This window comes from Coturnix japonica, chromosome Z (assembly GCF_001577835.2).
Source record: "Coturnix japonica isolate 7356 chromosome Z, Coturnix japonica 2.1, whole genome shotgun sequence".
NCBI classification, from domain to species: Eukaryota; Metazoa; Chordata; class Aves; order Galliformes; family Phasianidae; genus Coturnix; species Coturnix japonica.
In genome coordinates this window covers 66,720,135-66,736,340 of record NC_029547.1, presented here as the reverse complement: position 1 = coordinate 66,736,340, position 16,206 = coordinate 66,720,135, and the positions used below count along the sequence as shown (strand labels likewise).

The following is a 16,206-nucleotide window of genomic DNA, read 5'->3' as shown; positions in this document are numbered from 1 at the left end:
CCACCAAAAAAGGGAACGGCAGGAGCTAATACGGACCAAAGAGGTCCTTGTTCCTACGCCTCATCCTCTCATCCCAAGTCCTGGGTGATGCCCACAGGCTTCAAGTCAGGTCTCAAATCCATTGGACTCCCGTCACTGGATTTGCCCTGGCCTGGCCCAAGCCCCAGTCCTACCAGACAGACCCTGGGATGAAAACTACTCCACAAACACCAGATGGACACCAGCAAACAAGAAGTTGATCAGATCCAACCCCAAGCAAGCACCAAGCCTCCCCAGGAAACTCTTTGCCATCAGGACTTGAGCAAGAAAAGCTTCTCAGCTCCTTGTAAGGCACTAAGTGATGGGATGATTTCCCATACCTGCAGAAATCCTGACCTCTGCCACAGGTGGCTGAGTGACACAAAAGCTGTGTCCTTGGTTCCCACCCTTCCTTTTGATGTTAACAAACTTAAAAAAGCCTTTTTTATTATCCTTTATCTCCTTAGCTAGATTCAACTCCAGGTGGGCCTTAGCCTTCCTCATCGCATCTCTGCAGGCCCTGACTATACTCTTATATTCTTCCCAAGTGGTCATACCCTTTTTCCACATACCATGAACTTTTCTCTTCCCGCGGAGCTTACACATGAGCTCCTTGCTCATCCACGCAGGTAGGAGCTCATCCACGCAGGTAGGAGCTCATCCACGCAGGTAGGATGCTCCTTGGGGAGCCTCAGCTGCATGCCAGGATCCCGGGCTGACAGGGTCTGGCACCACCAGTCAGTTTCAATTTCAGTCTTTAATAGCCCTCAATCTCTCCACCAGAGAGTTTCAACAAGGAGAAAACCAAGCCTGTGTTACTGTGTCACCTCCACATTAGCGAGGCTTAACTTAAAACATAAAATAGCCCCAGTGTGATCTCTCTTTATCCTGTTCACTTCTCTCTTCAGGTCACATCTGTTGAGATCTTGGAAGCTCTGCCAGGAAGATCAGAACTGTTTCTGTTCCTTGATAGTTGATTTCTATCTGCCTTGTTTACTTTTTTGAGAGCAAACAACTTTCTGATCTGACATCTGTATGGACTGTACACAGGTAGGCATCACTTCTGGTGGCAGCTTTCTTTTCTTCTCCTACCTAGAAGGATCCATATTTTCCAAGGACTGGCTGCTGGAATTGCAGTGAATGAGGATGGAAGAGGGAAAATCACAAACAGAGGAACAAAAATGTCTTTGTTGTGCCAGTTCATTTCTCCCAAGTGTTCTGTTTATTTGATTGCCAAAATCATCTTGTTGTGTTTCTTGAGCGATGCCAGGTATAACAGTCTCCCAGTTTGCATTTCCTAGTTGTCACTTCTGTTGCTGTTGAAGGCAACATAGCTTTCATAGAATCACAGAATCACCAGGGAATGTAAGGAGGTGGGATACATGCTGCTGCAGCAAGGCAGAGACCCCTCCCCATCATACCAGCTGAGATACCCCACTGCAGGCTTGGCGTTATGCAGAATATAAACGTCAGCTTTTTTATTCCCTTAGATCCGATTGCTACAGATGGTGCCTTTTTCTCTGCCAAGGAACACAATGCCTGAGCAAAGGCCACTGTGTATCTCACTGCACCGCACGTGTGGAGCAAATAAAAGCAAAGGAAGGTGACTCAATTGACTTAGAGCCTGCAGTGGGGCTGAAGGGCACAGCTCCCCATATCCACCACCAGCAAAGGAGCTGGGTGGCAGCCAGCAACAACTCAGCAATAGGGCAGACCCTGCCCTCGCTATGGGGCAAAGAACACAACACCTGGTGTGGGCAAACAGCTCACAGCACGGCCCCATTACAAATACCGGCCCCATTACAAATATCAGCCCCATTACAAACACCGGCCCTATTACAAACCCCATTACAAACACCGGCCCTATTACAAACCCCATTACAAACACCGGCCCTATTACAAACCCCAATACAAACACCGGCCCTATTACAAACACTGGCCCTATTACAAACCCCAATTACAAACACCGGCGCCTATTTACAAACCCCATTACAAACACCGGCCCATTACAAACCCATTACAGAACACGGCCCTATTACAAACCCATTACAAAACACCGGCGCTATACAAACCCCATTACAAACACCGCCCATTACAAACCCCATACAAACACCGGCCCTATTACAAACCCCAATACAAACACAGGCCCCATTACAAACACCGGCCCCATTACAAACACCGGCCCCATTACAACCGCCCACTGTCTCCACACAGATTGAATGAAGCCTTTCTCAGGCTGGAGGGCACAAAACAGCCCCTGAAGCATTATGAAGGGACAGGACAGAGCTATAGGGATTATGAAGGGGAGCTGACAGGCCGCCATCCCCACAGCCGCCATTGTTATCCCTGGAGAGCCGCCATCTTGGCGCCCAGCGTCGCTCTATTATGACGTCAGCACAGCGCCACGCTCCTTACGCCGGCGCATGCTCTGACGTCATTACGCAGCGTCGGACGTCGGACGGCGGCGCGCGGGCTCGGTGCGGAGCCGCCCCGCCATGGCGGCGGATCAGGGTGTGTACCACAGGGACAAGGTACAGGCCCGGGTCGGTTCGGGTCGGTTCGGATCGGTTCGGTTCGGCTCGGGGGGTGTCAAGGGGACGGGAAGGGGCGGTTCGGGGCCGGGTTGGGCGCTGTGCCGGCTGACCTTGAGAGAGGGTGGGCGGGGGGTGTCGTGTGGGGGGGCAGGCAGGCTGTGGGATGGGCTGTGGTGTATATGGTGTATATGGTGTAACTATAGGGCAGCCAGGCTGTGGGATAGGCTGTGGTGTATATGGTGTAACTATGGGCAGGCAGGCTGTGGGATAGGCTATGGTGTATATGGTGTAACTTATAGGGCAGCCAGGCTGTGGGATAGGCTGTGGTGTATATGGTGTAACTAAAGGGCAGCCAGGCTGTGGGATAGGCTGTGGTGTATATGGTGTAACTATAGGGCAGCCAGGCTGTGGTGTATATGGTGTATATGGTGTAACTATAGGGCAGCCAGGCTGTGGGATAGGCTGTGGTGTATATGGTGTATATGGTGTAACTATAGGGCAGCCAGGCTGTGGGATAGGCTGTGGTGTATATGGTGTATATGGTGTAACTAAAGGGCAGCCAGGCTGTGGTGTATATGGTGTATATGGTGTAACTCTATAGGGCAGCAGGGAGTGGTCTGTCTGCACTGGCCTGTCTGCAGCTCTGCTCATGTTCTTCCTTTTCTGTTTTTTGATGTAGGAAATGAGGACTGAGGTACACAGCAGTAAGAAAAGCAGCACGATGGGTTCAGGAGGCTTTTCCCCAGGAGGTTCAGAGGAAGATCCAAGCAGTGCCATTACAGTTACCTCTAGCAAACATTACCTGTGTGGCTACTGCGCCGCGTTCACAAACATAGCAGTCACCTTCCCCATCCAGAAGGTCCTCTTTCGACAGCAGCTGTATGGCCTGAAAACAAAGGATGCGATACATCAGCTGCAGAAAGATGGAATTAGAAACCTCTACCGTGGCATCCTTCCACCCTTACTGCAGAAGACGACCACGCTGGCTCTCATGTTCGGCTTATATGAGGATTTCTCCTCCTTGCTTCACAGCCACACCACTGCTCCTGAGCTCGTGACGTGCAGCGTGGCAGCAGTGCTTGCAGGGACCACAGAAGCTGTTCTTACGCCCTTCGAACGAGTGCAGACTTTGCTTCAGGACTACAAACACCACGATAAGTTCACAAACACGTACCAGGCTTTTAAGGTACTGAAAGTCCATGGAGTGAGAGAGTACTATCGGGGATTGGTGCCCATTTTGCTCCGAAACGGGCCCAGTAATGTACTCTTCTTCGGCCTGAGAGGACCTATTAAACAATGCCTGCCTGAAGCAACTTCTCACAGCGCTCATTTGGTTAATGACTTCATTTGTGGAGGGCTGTTGGGTGCCATGCTGGGGTTCTTGTTCTTCCCAATGAATGTTGTAAAAGCTCGCATGCAAGCTCAGATCGGGGGTGAATTTCAGTCCTTCTCGACAGTTTTTGTGAAGATCTGGCTGGAGCGCGACAGGAAATTGATCAATCTTTTCAGGGGAGCCCATCTGAACTACCATCGTTCAGTCCTGTCCTGGGGTATCATCAATGCGACTTACGAGTTCTTGCTAAAGCTGTTATGAGAAACACTTATTTTCTTCATCCCTTCTATTCGCTCGTTCTTTGCCACCTTTGATGATGCTTCATCCTTGGGAGCAGCGCCTGCATAGCGTGACGGGCATTTAATCTTGGCCTTCACTGCATACGGGGTGAACGCTGATACATCCAAACCTTGGTGCAATTATGGCTAGCTTCACAAATTATTTATTTGCTGGCAGGTGGATTTACCCCTAATGAAACGAGGAGACAAACAGATGAAAATAAAACCAAAAAAACCCACAAACTCATCTGTCAGTCCAGTGGCTTATTCAGTATCACTCCCCAAAGTCCCTAACACTCCGTGACTGAGCGCGTTCCACCGCGTACCTGGTAGAACATGAAAGGAGGCTGATGGAAATTCATTCCTGTATTTGATGAACTTCAGAATGCTGTTGTTAGATGACGTCCTCAGCTGCTGTAGGCTCCTGAGTGTTCAATGTTACTCGTGGCCAAATGGACAACAACTCCAGAGGAGGATGACCGAGTTCTGTGCTTAAATGAAGCCTATGCCAACTCTCCTGCTGGAAGCTCGGCTTTAAGCAGAACGTTTGACGAGGCAGCATAAAAGCAGTTACTGAATGTTGCCTTCGATGTAAACTGACTTGAGAGTGGGGTTTGTGTGAAAAGGGAAAAGTGGAAAGAGAGAAACACAAATTTACTTAAGCTTTAAAGTGTCCTTCTTTGTTATAATCCTTATACTTGTAAACGCGGAGCTTGTTCTGCTTTGCTTTTCTTTTTTTTTTTACTTCTTTTTCTATTATTCTACAGCTGCGAGGCCGGAAAGAAGACGTCTCTCTTTTTTGTAACGCTGATTATAAAATAGTTCATTTTCCTGCGCTCTCCTGTTGTGGCGGTCGTTCTCGGGCAGCTCTTTATAGAGAGGCATCTTGTCTTTTGCGGATGGCTCGCGTTTCATCAGAGCTGTGACGGAACCGATCACAACAAGTCTTCTTGCAGGGAAGATGGAGCTCTGTCTCCTTGCCGTGTACGTTTTATCAGTTCTGTAAGACAGAATTGTACTTGTAGCACTATGAGGATTGAACCAGGAGGCAGACAGACCTTTGGAATTATGCAGCACTTGGAGAGCGTTGGCGGACTTCTGTGGGCAAGTGTAGATGAAGATGTACAGAAATACGTGGTGTTCTGTGTCCTGCTGGGACACTGGAGGGGATGAGCATAACAGACCAAGAGAAGGTCCTAGTGAGAAATACTTGGTTGTCCTGGGAACTTGATGTCATTATGCTATATTTAAAAACAAAACAAAAAAAAACAGAACAACCTCACCAACTATTCTGAAAGATGGGGATAAACTTTTACCAAGTTGCTCTTTTCATAAGCTTGTAGTGGTGGTTTTTTTGTTTGTTGAACTGTCACAAAATACTTTTGCTCTAATCAGTGTGTCATGATTATTGATCCTAATGAGGTCCTTCGCTTCACAGTCCAAGAGGGCCCAGCACAAATGAGCATTGCTGTATCTGAATGTTGTGGTTATCTGCATCGAAATAAAACGTTTATTGAATGTTTGTTACTGGCAGAATCTGATTTTTACCGGTGTCATGGTTGTGGATTTATTTAATCTTGATGGAATAAACAACAGAACTGGATTCATTCATTGTGCTCAAGCCGAACCAACACCAGAAAGAAACACGCAGATGTTGCTCCACGTGTGGCTCTTTCCCCCTCAGTTCCAGTGTGCGTTACAGAACACAGCCCAGTGTAAGACAAATACATTAAAATAGATTTTAATTTACTGAGTTATTAAATGTTTAATTTATTACGCAAGCAAGGAAAACGTTCCACAAATAGTAAGTTACTGTACGGCTGTTAAGTACAATATATTCAGAGCGGTTCTGATCCTTTTATATTGTATGAAAAGGCTACACTTCATACTACGAAATCTCAGGTATCTCAAAATATTTACATGCACAATTTGTTCTAGTATTAAAAACTTTACACTTAAATGAAGATACCCAGTGCATAAGAAAATGCACCATTGACCAAGATCAGGAAATTAGAAGTTTCTTTCTCTCGCAGGACAAAAATATCACGGTTCTCAACCTTCCTTTACTCCGAATCTCGTAGAATCTTGTAAACTAGACTTCTTAAAAGCTTTCAGGAGGGCGAGGCGCAGAGCAGCAGGTCTGCGTTTCATGGTATCTCATGGTATCGGGACCTGCTGCACATCAGCGCCGCCCAAATTAACAACAACAACAAAAAGAGAACACAGAAAAAAACCTGACATTTACATTCCTATTCTGGTGGTAGGCAAATTGTCCTTACCAAGTCTCAAAAGAGTGCAAACAGCAGTGTGTCAGTATCACTGTGCTTTATCCCCAGTAATTCTGATGGAGGTTACGTTTGTCCCTGAACTACCCCCTTGTTGGACTGATGACGCCCAGTGGCTGCGGGCGTACTGAAATACACAGACAATAAAGGTACACAGACATGGATGTCATCTTCTAGTCCTATTAATGGTCTCTTTTTCATCCCCTACAAACGCGTAACAGAGCTACAATGACGCATAGACCAGTGGAACAGGTGGGAAATGCGTTTAAGCGTTGCAACACTTGAGAGGTCAAAAGTAAACGCGTCCGAGGCCACCGCTGTACTTTGCTCCTAGTGCAGACTTTAACGCACGATATGAAACAATTCTATCTGAGACAGGCAGGTTTATATAGCTGGGGCACTTGGAATTTTAACGGTGCAAGGTTAAGGGTTTGTCTTTTTCAACGTGGTCATTGTTTTTTGGGCTAATTAGAGAGAATCCAAAGCTCAGCAACGAATTTATCCACAAGGTAATGGTTCAGAAAGATAAAACCTGAACACCACTCCTTCCACTGGGCTGAATCATGGAACCACTCAGCTGGAAAAGACCTTAAAGATCATTTAACCCCAACACAACCATCCTACCCTAACTAACAGCCCTCTGCTTAATCACAGCCTGAGCACCACATCCCAATGCCGAGTACAGGGGCAGGATTGCCTCCCTACTGCTGCTCACATCATTCCTGATACAAGCCAGGAAGCCACTTCTTGGCCACGCTGTTGGTTCATATTCAGCCCACTGTCCATCAGCACACCAAGGTCCCTTTCCATCAGGCAGCTTTCCAGTCTCACCTCCCCAAGCCTGTAGGGTTGCCTGGGGTTGTTGTTATCACTTTACACAGGAATGGCTCTAATCCACCCTCAAACTGGCAACACTAGTGAAGAAATACTTATCTAGTTGCACTACAGACACTCCCTAGATCAACTCCTGCTGTAACACGAGGTGCATAGCAGTAGGAAGATGTCAAGGCCTGAACACAAGTAAAAACCCTGCACTGCTCATCTTCCAACAGAGGAAGAAGGTTTATGTGACTGATGTGGAAAGCTTCTCACCAAACAAATCCAACTGGCTGAGGACTAAAAGTTGCCAATTAACCACACACACTGTAAGAAACATTCTCTAAGGGTCATGTGCAGTGGATGCAACGTAAGAAGTTTACCTGTTCAGCTCCTGTTACTCTGGTTTACCTGTTCAGCTCCTGTTACTCTGGTTTACCTATTCAGCTCCTGCTACTCTGCTCCAGGCAATTCCAACTCAATTCTGAGGAAGAAATGCAGCAATGTCTCAGTCCATAGCATCATACAAACCTTATGTTTGGAAAAGACCACTAAATCCCCAATCCCAGCACAGCCCTGCCCACTGACGGTGTCCCTTAGTGCCACAGCTCCTTACACCCAACCTGAACCTCCCCTGGTGCAACTTGGGGCTGTCACCTCATTGTATTGCTGTTACCTGGGGGCCTCTTCCTTCTACCAATTCCAATTAAGGAAAAGCAAACTAAAAATACTTTTTTTTAGTACAGCAAATCACTACAGAAAGCTGACTAATTTTTCTAACTAACCACAAAAAAAAAAAAAAAGAAAATAAATACAAAACAATTTTTTCCTATCTTTTTGGGCCAACTAATGTAGTGCGTACAAAACCTGCTCTGTATCTAACAATCACTGCACGGCAGCTTCAGCAAGGGAGAGGTCCCCTGGAATAGAGAGGTGCTGCACCAGGGAAGCCTGGCTGCGTTGTGGCTGAGCTCCTACCTGCATCCCACCTATGTTTCTTTTAGACAACCCACTTCAGAGCGTGCTGAAGGAAATAACCAGCAAGTACTACAGTACGAAACCAAACAGAATGATGACTTGATGGCACAGGGTCAGAAGCAGCTGAGGTCTGCCTAGAAGGCTGAAAACACCACGCATGGAGCCTGACTTGCGGATGCAGGATGAGAATGCATACAGTGCTGGACAAGGAACTCACGTCATTATTACGTACTGAGACCACAGAAACGATGATCTCATCTGGATTTACGGGATTTCCAAAAGAACAAACTTCAACTAAGCTGAAGTAGTTAGAACACAAACGTTTGAAGGTCCTGTTGATGTACAATGAGCCTAGAACTTTGGCTGATACAAAGAAACGCGTCCGCTAAGGCACCCCGAGGCGATCTGACAGTGCGTTGGAGAGAACTTTGTTGTCAGTACCACATCATTGTGGGAATACAGGGAACGGATTTCTTTCAAGGGACCGGCTTCTTTGGGCAAGCAGTCAACAAGTTCACTGCAGTGTGCGTCGAACCCCAACAAGCGGATCCCAAAGCCGTGTGGGGATGAAATCATCCGGCCGTCAGGACTGAAGCAGAGCTCTTTGATGTAACCTCGGCCAACATTGGCTTCTTCAATGCAATGAGTCAATCGCAGGGAGCAGCGAGGTGAGACGGGGCGCACGGGGGCACCTTCCTGGAATTCATAGACACAGGTCCACTGAAGGGAGAGAGAGAGAGAGAGAAAGGAATGCTGAAAGACAGTAGAGCGTTGCAAACACACTTTCACTTCATCTGCATGTTAAGCAACTGACAGAGCAATGACCAACACTGTTGCTAATCTACTCCTCCGCAAGCATTTACTATGAGACACTGAGAACCAGCAGGTTGTTTGGCATCTTCTTATCACAGGATAAGAATGGTTTGGGTTGGAAGGGACCTTTAAAGTCACCCAGTTCCAACCCCCTACTTTAGGCAGGGACACCTCCCTCTAGACCTGGTTGAAATGAAATCTATAAAAAAGCAGAATTCAGCCTTGTGCAATTCAGAATGGCCTTTTGGCACCTTATGCCCCTGACTTTAAAAAGGAGTAAAGTCTTGACACAAGACAAAAATAGTGTTAGAAGAAATGCTGTGATCAGGCCTTTATCCTGTGAGGCAATCAGGGATTTTAATGCTTTATCTAATTATCTAATCTGAAATCAAATGCAAAATCCACTCCATTTACCAACTCTATCTGCATTGTGTCTGAATCCAAATGCTCCACAGCAAGACAGAAGATACGTTGTTTTGTTCACTGTCCTCTCTTGAAGTAAAGACGAAGAGAACAGTGCAAATTAATATCAACAGAAAAGAATAAGGCAGACACTGGGACTCCAGCATGTTTTAACTACTCCAGCTTTTCCATGCCTCTTCTTCTTAACCTGAATGTGAGCACATGGTAGACAAAAAACCTCTGTCAGCACAGTGGATCCTTATCCTTGTGACTCTGATGGATAAGCCAAACAGCTGGATGCATTTGAATAATATAAAGGAGCTTCTCTGCTTAGCTTAAAACATGCCCACCCCAGTACAACTGTGCAGTCTTCTGTCTTTTCCGAGTTCTTTTCTCCTATATTTGGGCAGGTACATATTTTTAAGTCATATATTTGAGAGGCCAAGAATTGTTTGAGAACATCTAACCAAGCTGCACACTATAAAAAATATTCCATTAAAGCTAAGCAAGAGGGATACTGAATAAAGGACAGAGAGTGTGGTACAGCAACTCTTCAAAGCAGAAAAATATTTCATAATCATGGCTTAAAAACTATTAATCTCTGCCTACAATTGAATTCATTTATTCAAATGCAAATTTACCCCAAAGTCAAGATTTTTCATCACAGCTGTACGGGTGATACAGCTTACTCACAAGTATCTGCTCAAAACCTTTTGTTTTACCTCCTGGTCATCTGTATTACTTGAGCACCGAAGAAGGGTAGCCCACCCTTTTGGATGTAGCTGTAGGGATGTAATGCAGTTGCCTCGGTCTCTCTCTCCTGGAACTTCTGGTGTTAAGACCTCCAAACTATTTCTAGGTGATCCACCTACGAAGGGAAGTCAACTGTGAGTCTAATGGAATTCTGTATGTTAAGTTTCACCTCTCGCTTCAGTCAGCTCTGCATATCTTGCCTTCCTCCCCCTGCCTGCCTTAAAGAGATTTTCACACCTGCTTTGGGGTCCAGATAAGCTTCCTTCTTTCACAACTGCTTGAACAACTCATTACCATAAGTAATTAAAGCTTAACATTACTGTTATTTTACATTAGCAAGCAATTCACTAGAGATTTCTGAACACTTGTGAACTTGCCAAGTTGGTGCTGAGCTCCATTCATAGTTCTGAATTTAGGTGGGACTTGCTCGGTAACTTCTAAACCATTCTGTCAATATTTAGGATTAATTTGCCTGTTCTTTTCCCGTGCTACTGACTTCTCATGGAGAAACAGCACACACATATTGCCATCACAAAAGGAAACATAAAGCAAAACACAGCTATGTTCTGCTCTGTTGGTTTTTCCCACCTGAAGGTCACTCACATGAGGGGTGCTGGGAATAAATAAATGAATAAATAAATAAAGCCCGGAGGACATGGCAGCACACTCGCATAACAAAAATAATGTACTCATGTACAATAAAACCTTACTGCTGCCTTCAGTTTTCTTGGAGAAAAAAAATGTTTAGATCTCCAGATTTTGGCTTGCAGTAACACTTTACTGGTTTAACAGAAGTTGTGGTAACACTTTTAAAGGCAACAAAGAAAAACACGGCATTTTCCCACTCTGCTCATTGGGCCACAATGAATTAAAGACCCTGATTTTTTATTTTGATGCTTTCTTACCTTCTCGCTGTGAGGACCGGGACATTTGCTTCTCAGACAGTGGACCCGAATCACTCTGGTGACATGGGGAACCAACAGCTCGAGGACTGGACAGACTCGAGGATGTTATATCTGCATACAGCATCAGCCATGTCAATACAAAAGCGAAGAACAGCCCGTGTACTTTGCATGTCCTTCACTTAACTCTCCCTAGCCATGCATCTTGTTAACAGAACACCTTTCAAAGCTCCATTTACAGTCACAAAACACCATTTTGTTGTGCCTCATATGAATAAAATGCCTGCATATCATACTGTGGGGAACAAGGAGGAAGCTGCACTCCTTGCTTCTGAGACACTCCTATCAAGGGGAGCTGGGGTATGAACTTTTCTCCCAGGCATTCACAGACACCCCAAACACTGAAGTTTGCCACTATTTTGCCATTAATGCCAGACAACAGGAGTGAAATTTTAGAGCATGGGACTCTACCAAGATTGAGAACAAGGGCACAACCATGCAAGCCTGAGGCAACAGAATTCCACACTATGCCCTGTAGTGCTGAAGTCTTGATACCAAAAATTGCCTTGCCTTCAGCATCACTTGTTTTGTAAATATACATACAGGATTACCACTACTATTATATTCCCTTCTTTTTCTGTCTTAGTATGTTGTCTTTATCTCAACTCACAAGTATTTTTTGTATATTTTTTTTATTATTCTCTACCCCAAAGCACTGGGAAGGGGGTGTGAGTATTTAGTGAGTATTTAGCTGCCAGACACGTGAAACCACAAGAATTCTAATAGAGAAGCTGTTACTGACATTTCAACAAGTATTCACCTGAACTTGATGCAGTCCTCCTAGCTCTTAAAATGGGGTAGCTGCCAACCTCTAGAGTTTTGTTTAGATCGAGGTCATGCAAAATCAGAAGGTATCCAGAGGACGTTGAGATCAGCATTTTGGAACAGTCTGGTGTCAACCTCATTCGCATAAGAAAACGGGTGTGAAAAAACTTCTTGTGGGGACACCCATCTTCAGTGCACCTGCATAGAGGAGGGAAAAGAAAATATAACTAAGAAATAGTTGCAATGGACTGTGACTCAAGTCCCTAATATCATCTGCAGGAGCCCGGGACATGCTAAGCATCTTTGTCAATACTAAAAGTATTTTCATATATTGTCTTTACCCTACTTAGATCAGACTAATCTCAATGGTGAAGAATTTTCAGAGAGGGAAAACAACATTTTGGAGTGTCAGCAAAGAAAACTCTCTTTTCTTTTTACTTTCTGGACTATACATCAAGGCAGAGCAAAGCCTTGGCAAGGGTTAGAAATACAAAAGCACAAAGAGTTGCTTACATACCTGTTTGTGTCCCAGATGATCACATTTCCATCAAATCCTGATGTTACCAGCAGCCTTGTATTGGTGTCGTACTCAATGTTCTTAACCCAGCTGGTGTGACCGTGTAAAGTGCACACTTTTGTGTTCAGCTTTCTCAGATCCCAAAGTGCTATTGTAGTGTCATCGGAACAAGTTGCAAAAAGTCGATTATCTAGAAACCTGAAAATGGGAAATACTGTGGTAGGACTTAAGCTGACAAAGGAAAATATAGCATAGATGTTCATGAGTCTGGAATTCTTGCTTACCTAAGAAATAACAGGTTTGTCACAATGTCATGTAAGAAGAAGATGAGAAAGTGGGATAGAACTTGGGTCACACTAATGGGATGAATGCATTCACTGTACAAACCCATCACTCCCTTTGGTCTTCGGGTAGCCCTGCTTCATCCACCACAAAGAGATTTCAGAAGAAATGGAAAAGACGTGGGGAGTTGCAAATAATTTGGGATGAAAAAGTAGACAGATCGTTTCAATTGATGAAGTCTTAACAGAAGGTGCATGAGATTGAGGCATATAAAATCAACTGCCACAGAGAAAGTATATTGAGATTAATGGTCCGCTGTCTCTAGTGCTTAAAGAACAAAAACAAGCAGAAAACAGAGGGCCTCAATCTACCAACTCTTCAAAACCCTTTATAAATATAACCAGAACATGGCATAAAACAAACTATAACTTAACACCCTACCCAAAGCAGTGTAAACTTCCTGCACTCCCATTAGAAAAGCACCTACAGAAAGAGAAAAACGTTATCTTTTCCTCCTTTTCACCAACCTGATATTATTTACACAATCTTCGTGAGCTTCAGAGAGAGTTTTGATGTGCTTTGAAGATATCGGGTCGAAAAGCAGCACTTCAGTCTGTTCACAAGCAACAGTCAGCACAGACCTGCAGGGGAGCAGAACAAAGCACTCGTTAACATTTGGATCTGATGAATGAATGAATGCACACACAACAAACAAACTTCCAGTCCCTAGATTCACATAGACACAACTTCAACATTACTTAGCTTGGCTCCCCATAGCAGCAGTTTTGTAAGGGATTGCTATCAGGCAGCACACGATACTAATGAACAAAGAAAAGGGAGCCCCTCTGATGAAAAGTGTTTTCTAAATACGTTATAGAAACCCGGAGCAGCGCGGCTCTGAGTGCTACATACAGCACCCTTATGGCCCTGAGGGACAGGAGAAGACACACAGAATCACACAGAATGACCCGGGTTGGAAGGGTCATGTAGTTCCAACCACTCTTGCCTAGCAGGGCCACCAAACATACACATTTACTACATCAGGTTGCCCAGGAGACCCCACAGATCCCCACAGAGACCCCATAGACCGCATAGAGACCCCATAGACCCCCATAGAGACCCCATAGATCCCCATAGACCCCATAGATCCTCATAGAGACCCCATAGGTCCCATAGATCCCCATAGAGACCCCATAGGTCCCATACATCCCCATAGAGACCCCATAGATCCCCATAGACCCCACAGAGTCCCCATAGATCCCCATAGAGACCCCATAGATCCCCATAGAGACCCCACAGACCCCATAGAGACCGCATAGATCCCCACAGAGACCCCATAGATCCCCATAGAGACCCCATAGACCCCACAGAGACCCCATAGATCCCCACAGAGGCCCCATAGATCCCCACAGAGGCCCCATAGATCCCCACAGAGGCCCCATAGACCACACAGAGTCCCCATAGATCCCCATAGAGACCCCATAGATCCCCATAGAGACCCCATAGACCCCCATAGAGACCCCATAGATCCCCACAGAGACCCCATAGAGACCCCATGGATCCCCATAGAGACCCCATAGGTCCCATAGATCCCCATAGAGACCCCATAGACCCCATACATCCCCATAGAGACTCCATAGATCCCCACAGAGACCCCACAGACCCCACAGAGACCCCATAGATCCCCCATAGGTCCCCATAGAGACCCCATAGACCCCATAGAGACCCCATAGATCCCCCATAGGTCCCCATAGAGACCCCACAGACTCCCATAGACCCCCACAGAGACCCCATAGAGATCCCCATAGATCCCCATAGACCCCCACAGAGACCCCATAGATCCACCATAGATCCCCATAGAGACCCCATAGATCCCCATAGAGACCCCACAGACCCCATAGATCCCCACAGAAGACCCCACAGAGACCCCATAGATCCCCCATAGGTCCCCATAGAGACCCCATAGGTCCCCATAGGTCCCCATAGAGACCCCATAGATCCCCACAGAGGCCCCATAGATCCCCATAGAGACTCCATAGACCCCACAGAGACCCCATAGATCCCCATAGAGACCCCACAGACCCCATAGAGACCGCATAGATCCCCACAGAGACCCCATAGATCCCCATAGAGACCCCATAGCTCAGGTTGCCCATGGCCCCATCCAACCTGGCCTTGAACACCTCCAAGGACGGGGCATCCACAACCTCCCTGTGCAGCCTGTTCCAGGCCCTAACCACTCTCCTAATGAAGACACAGCCGGACACCGAGGCCGGGAGGATCCCAGGGAGGATCCAGCACAGCGGAGGCCCAAAGCGATACGGGCCCTGCAGGCCTCACGGTGCCGAGCACAGCGATATAGGGGCGAGGTTCGCATCCCGTACCCGTCCGGTGAGTATTCCAGGTTAAATACGGCTCCGTGCGTTCTGGTGCTGAGGTACACGGAGTCAGCGGGCTGGATGGATCCGTATAACCCGGTCATAGCACGGTAACTATCCCGAGCCGGATCCACAGCGGCGCTGCGGCCCAGGCACCGCCCGCGGAGCCAAGCGAACAGGCCGGCAGACGGAGCGGTCCGTTGTGGGGCTGTAGGTACCGGCTGCTGTTCCTGCTTCATGCCGGGCTCTGGGGCCGACGTTCCGGGGTTGTACCCCGGCTCCGAGCTCATCTCCTGCCCGGGCCGGGCATCGCCGGGCCGCGCCTCCCTCAGCCCCGCAGCACCGCGCCTGCGCCGCCACCACAACACCTCACCCCCTATAGGCCGCAATGGGGATCACCACACAGCTGTACCACACAACACGACACACACAACTGTCTTTTCTTTTACTTTTTATATATTTAAAACAAATCTACTGCCCGAATAACTTCAACTACGATCCCTGCCCGCCTCATGCGGTGCCCTGCCCATGTTGTAGAACTCGTTGTTAGGGCGTAGGTCGATAAAATGAGCGATGCGATTAGACATGGCGAAGAAAGCGGTGATCATGGCGATGTCCCACGCGTCCTCACGGTCAAAGCCATGAGATTCCAGCTTTTGGAAGTGCTCCTCTGTGATGTTATCAGAACGGCAGATTGCCAGAGCAAACTCCAGCATGGCCAGATCGCGGCTGCTCAGATCTGACAGCTTCCAGTTCACTACGACCTGCAGGGAGGCAGAGAACACGGGGAGAATGGGGCAGCATCAGTCCCTATGGATGGGGAATAAAGCTCTGTGGGTGTCAGGAATAAAGCTCTGAGTATAAGGAATAAAGCTCTATGGGTGTCAGGAATAAAGCTCTGTGGGTATCAGGGATAAAGCTCTGAGTATAAGGAATAAAACTCTATAAGTATCAGGAATAAAGCTCTGTGGGTGTCAGGAATAAAGCTCTGAGTATAAGGAATAAAGCTCTGTGGGTATCAGGAATAAAGCTCTGTGGGTATCAGGAATAAAGCTCTGTGGGTATCAGGAATAAAGCTCTGTGGGTATCAGG

At 46.7% G+C, this 16,206-nt stretch overlaps 3 protein-coding genes across 4 annotated transcripts in view; 1 reads left to right on the top strand and 2 right to left on the bottom strand.

Annotated features, from left to right (window-relative positions):
- Positions 1-2,419: 2,419 nt before the first annotated feature.
- Positions 2,420-4,370, top strand: SLC25A51 (solute carrier family 25 member 51). Of its 2 annotated transcripts, none has more exons than XM_015850079.2 (2): positions 2,420-2,529; positions 3,232-4,370. In XM_015850079.2, the coding sequence occupies exon 2, from the start codon at positions 3,235-3,237 to the stop codon at positions 4,144-4,146; it is 912 nt and encodes a 303-aa protein (XP_015705565.2). In that variant the 5' UTR covers positions 2,420-2,529; positions 3,232-3,234; the 3' UTR covers positions 4,147-4,370. The 2 variants fall into 2 exon arrangements, with proteins under 2 accessions (XP_015705565.2, XP_015705567.1); XM_015850081.2 differs by having other exon boundaries at positions 2,427-2,549.
- A 525-nt stretch (positions 4,371-4,895) lies between these two features.
- On the bottom strand, positions 4,896-15,479 carry DCAF10 (DDB1 and CUL4 associated factor 10). Its single transcript, XM_015850077.2, has 7 exons — positions 15,121-15,479; positions 13,264-13,377; positions 12,455-12,652; positions 11,933-12,135; positions 11,116-11,226; positions 10,180-10,325; positions 4,896-8,962 (listed from the first exon to the last, which is right to left on the bottom strand). The coding sequence occupies exons 1-7, from the start codon at positions 15,402-15,404 to the stop codon at positions 8,594-8,596; spliced, it is 1,425 nt and encodes a 474-aa protein (XP_015705563.1). The 5' UTR covers positions 15,405-15,479; the 3' UTR covers positions 4,896-8,593.
- A 73-nt stretch (positions 15,480-15,552) lies between these two features.
- LOC107306736 overlaps positions 15,553-16,206 on the bottom strand; it is a 4,743-nt gene continuing 4,089 nt past the window's right edge. Inside the window, 1 exon segment of the mRNA XM_015850078.2 lies at positions 15,553-15,878. Within this exon segment, the coding sequence (XP_015705564.1) occupies positions 15,603-15,878 (276 nt within the window). The 3' untranslated portion in view covers positions 15,553-15,602.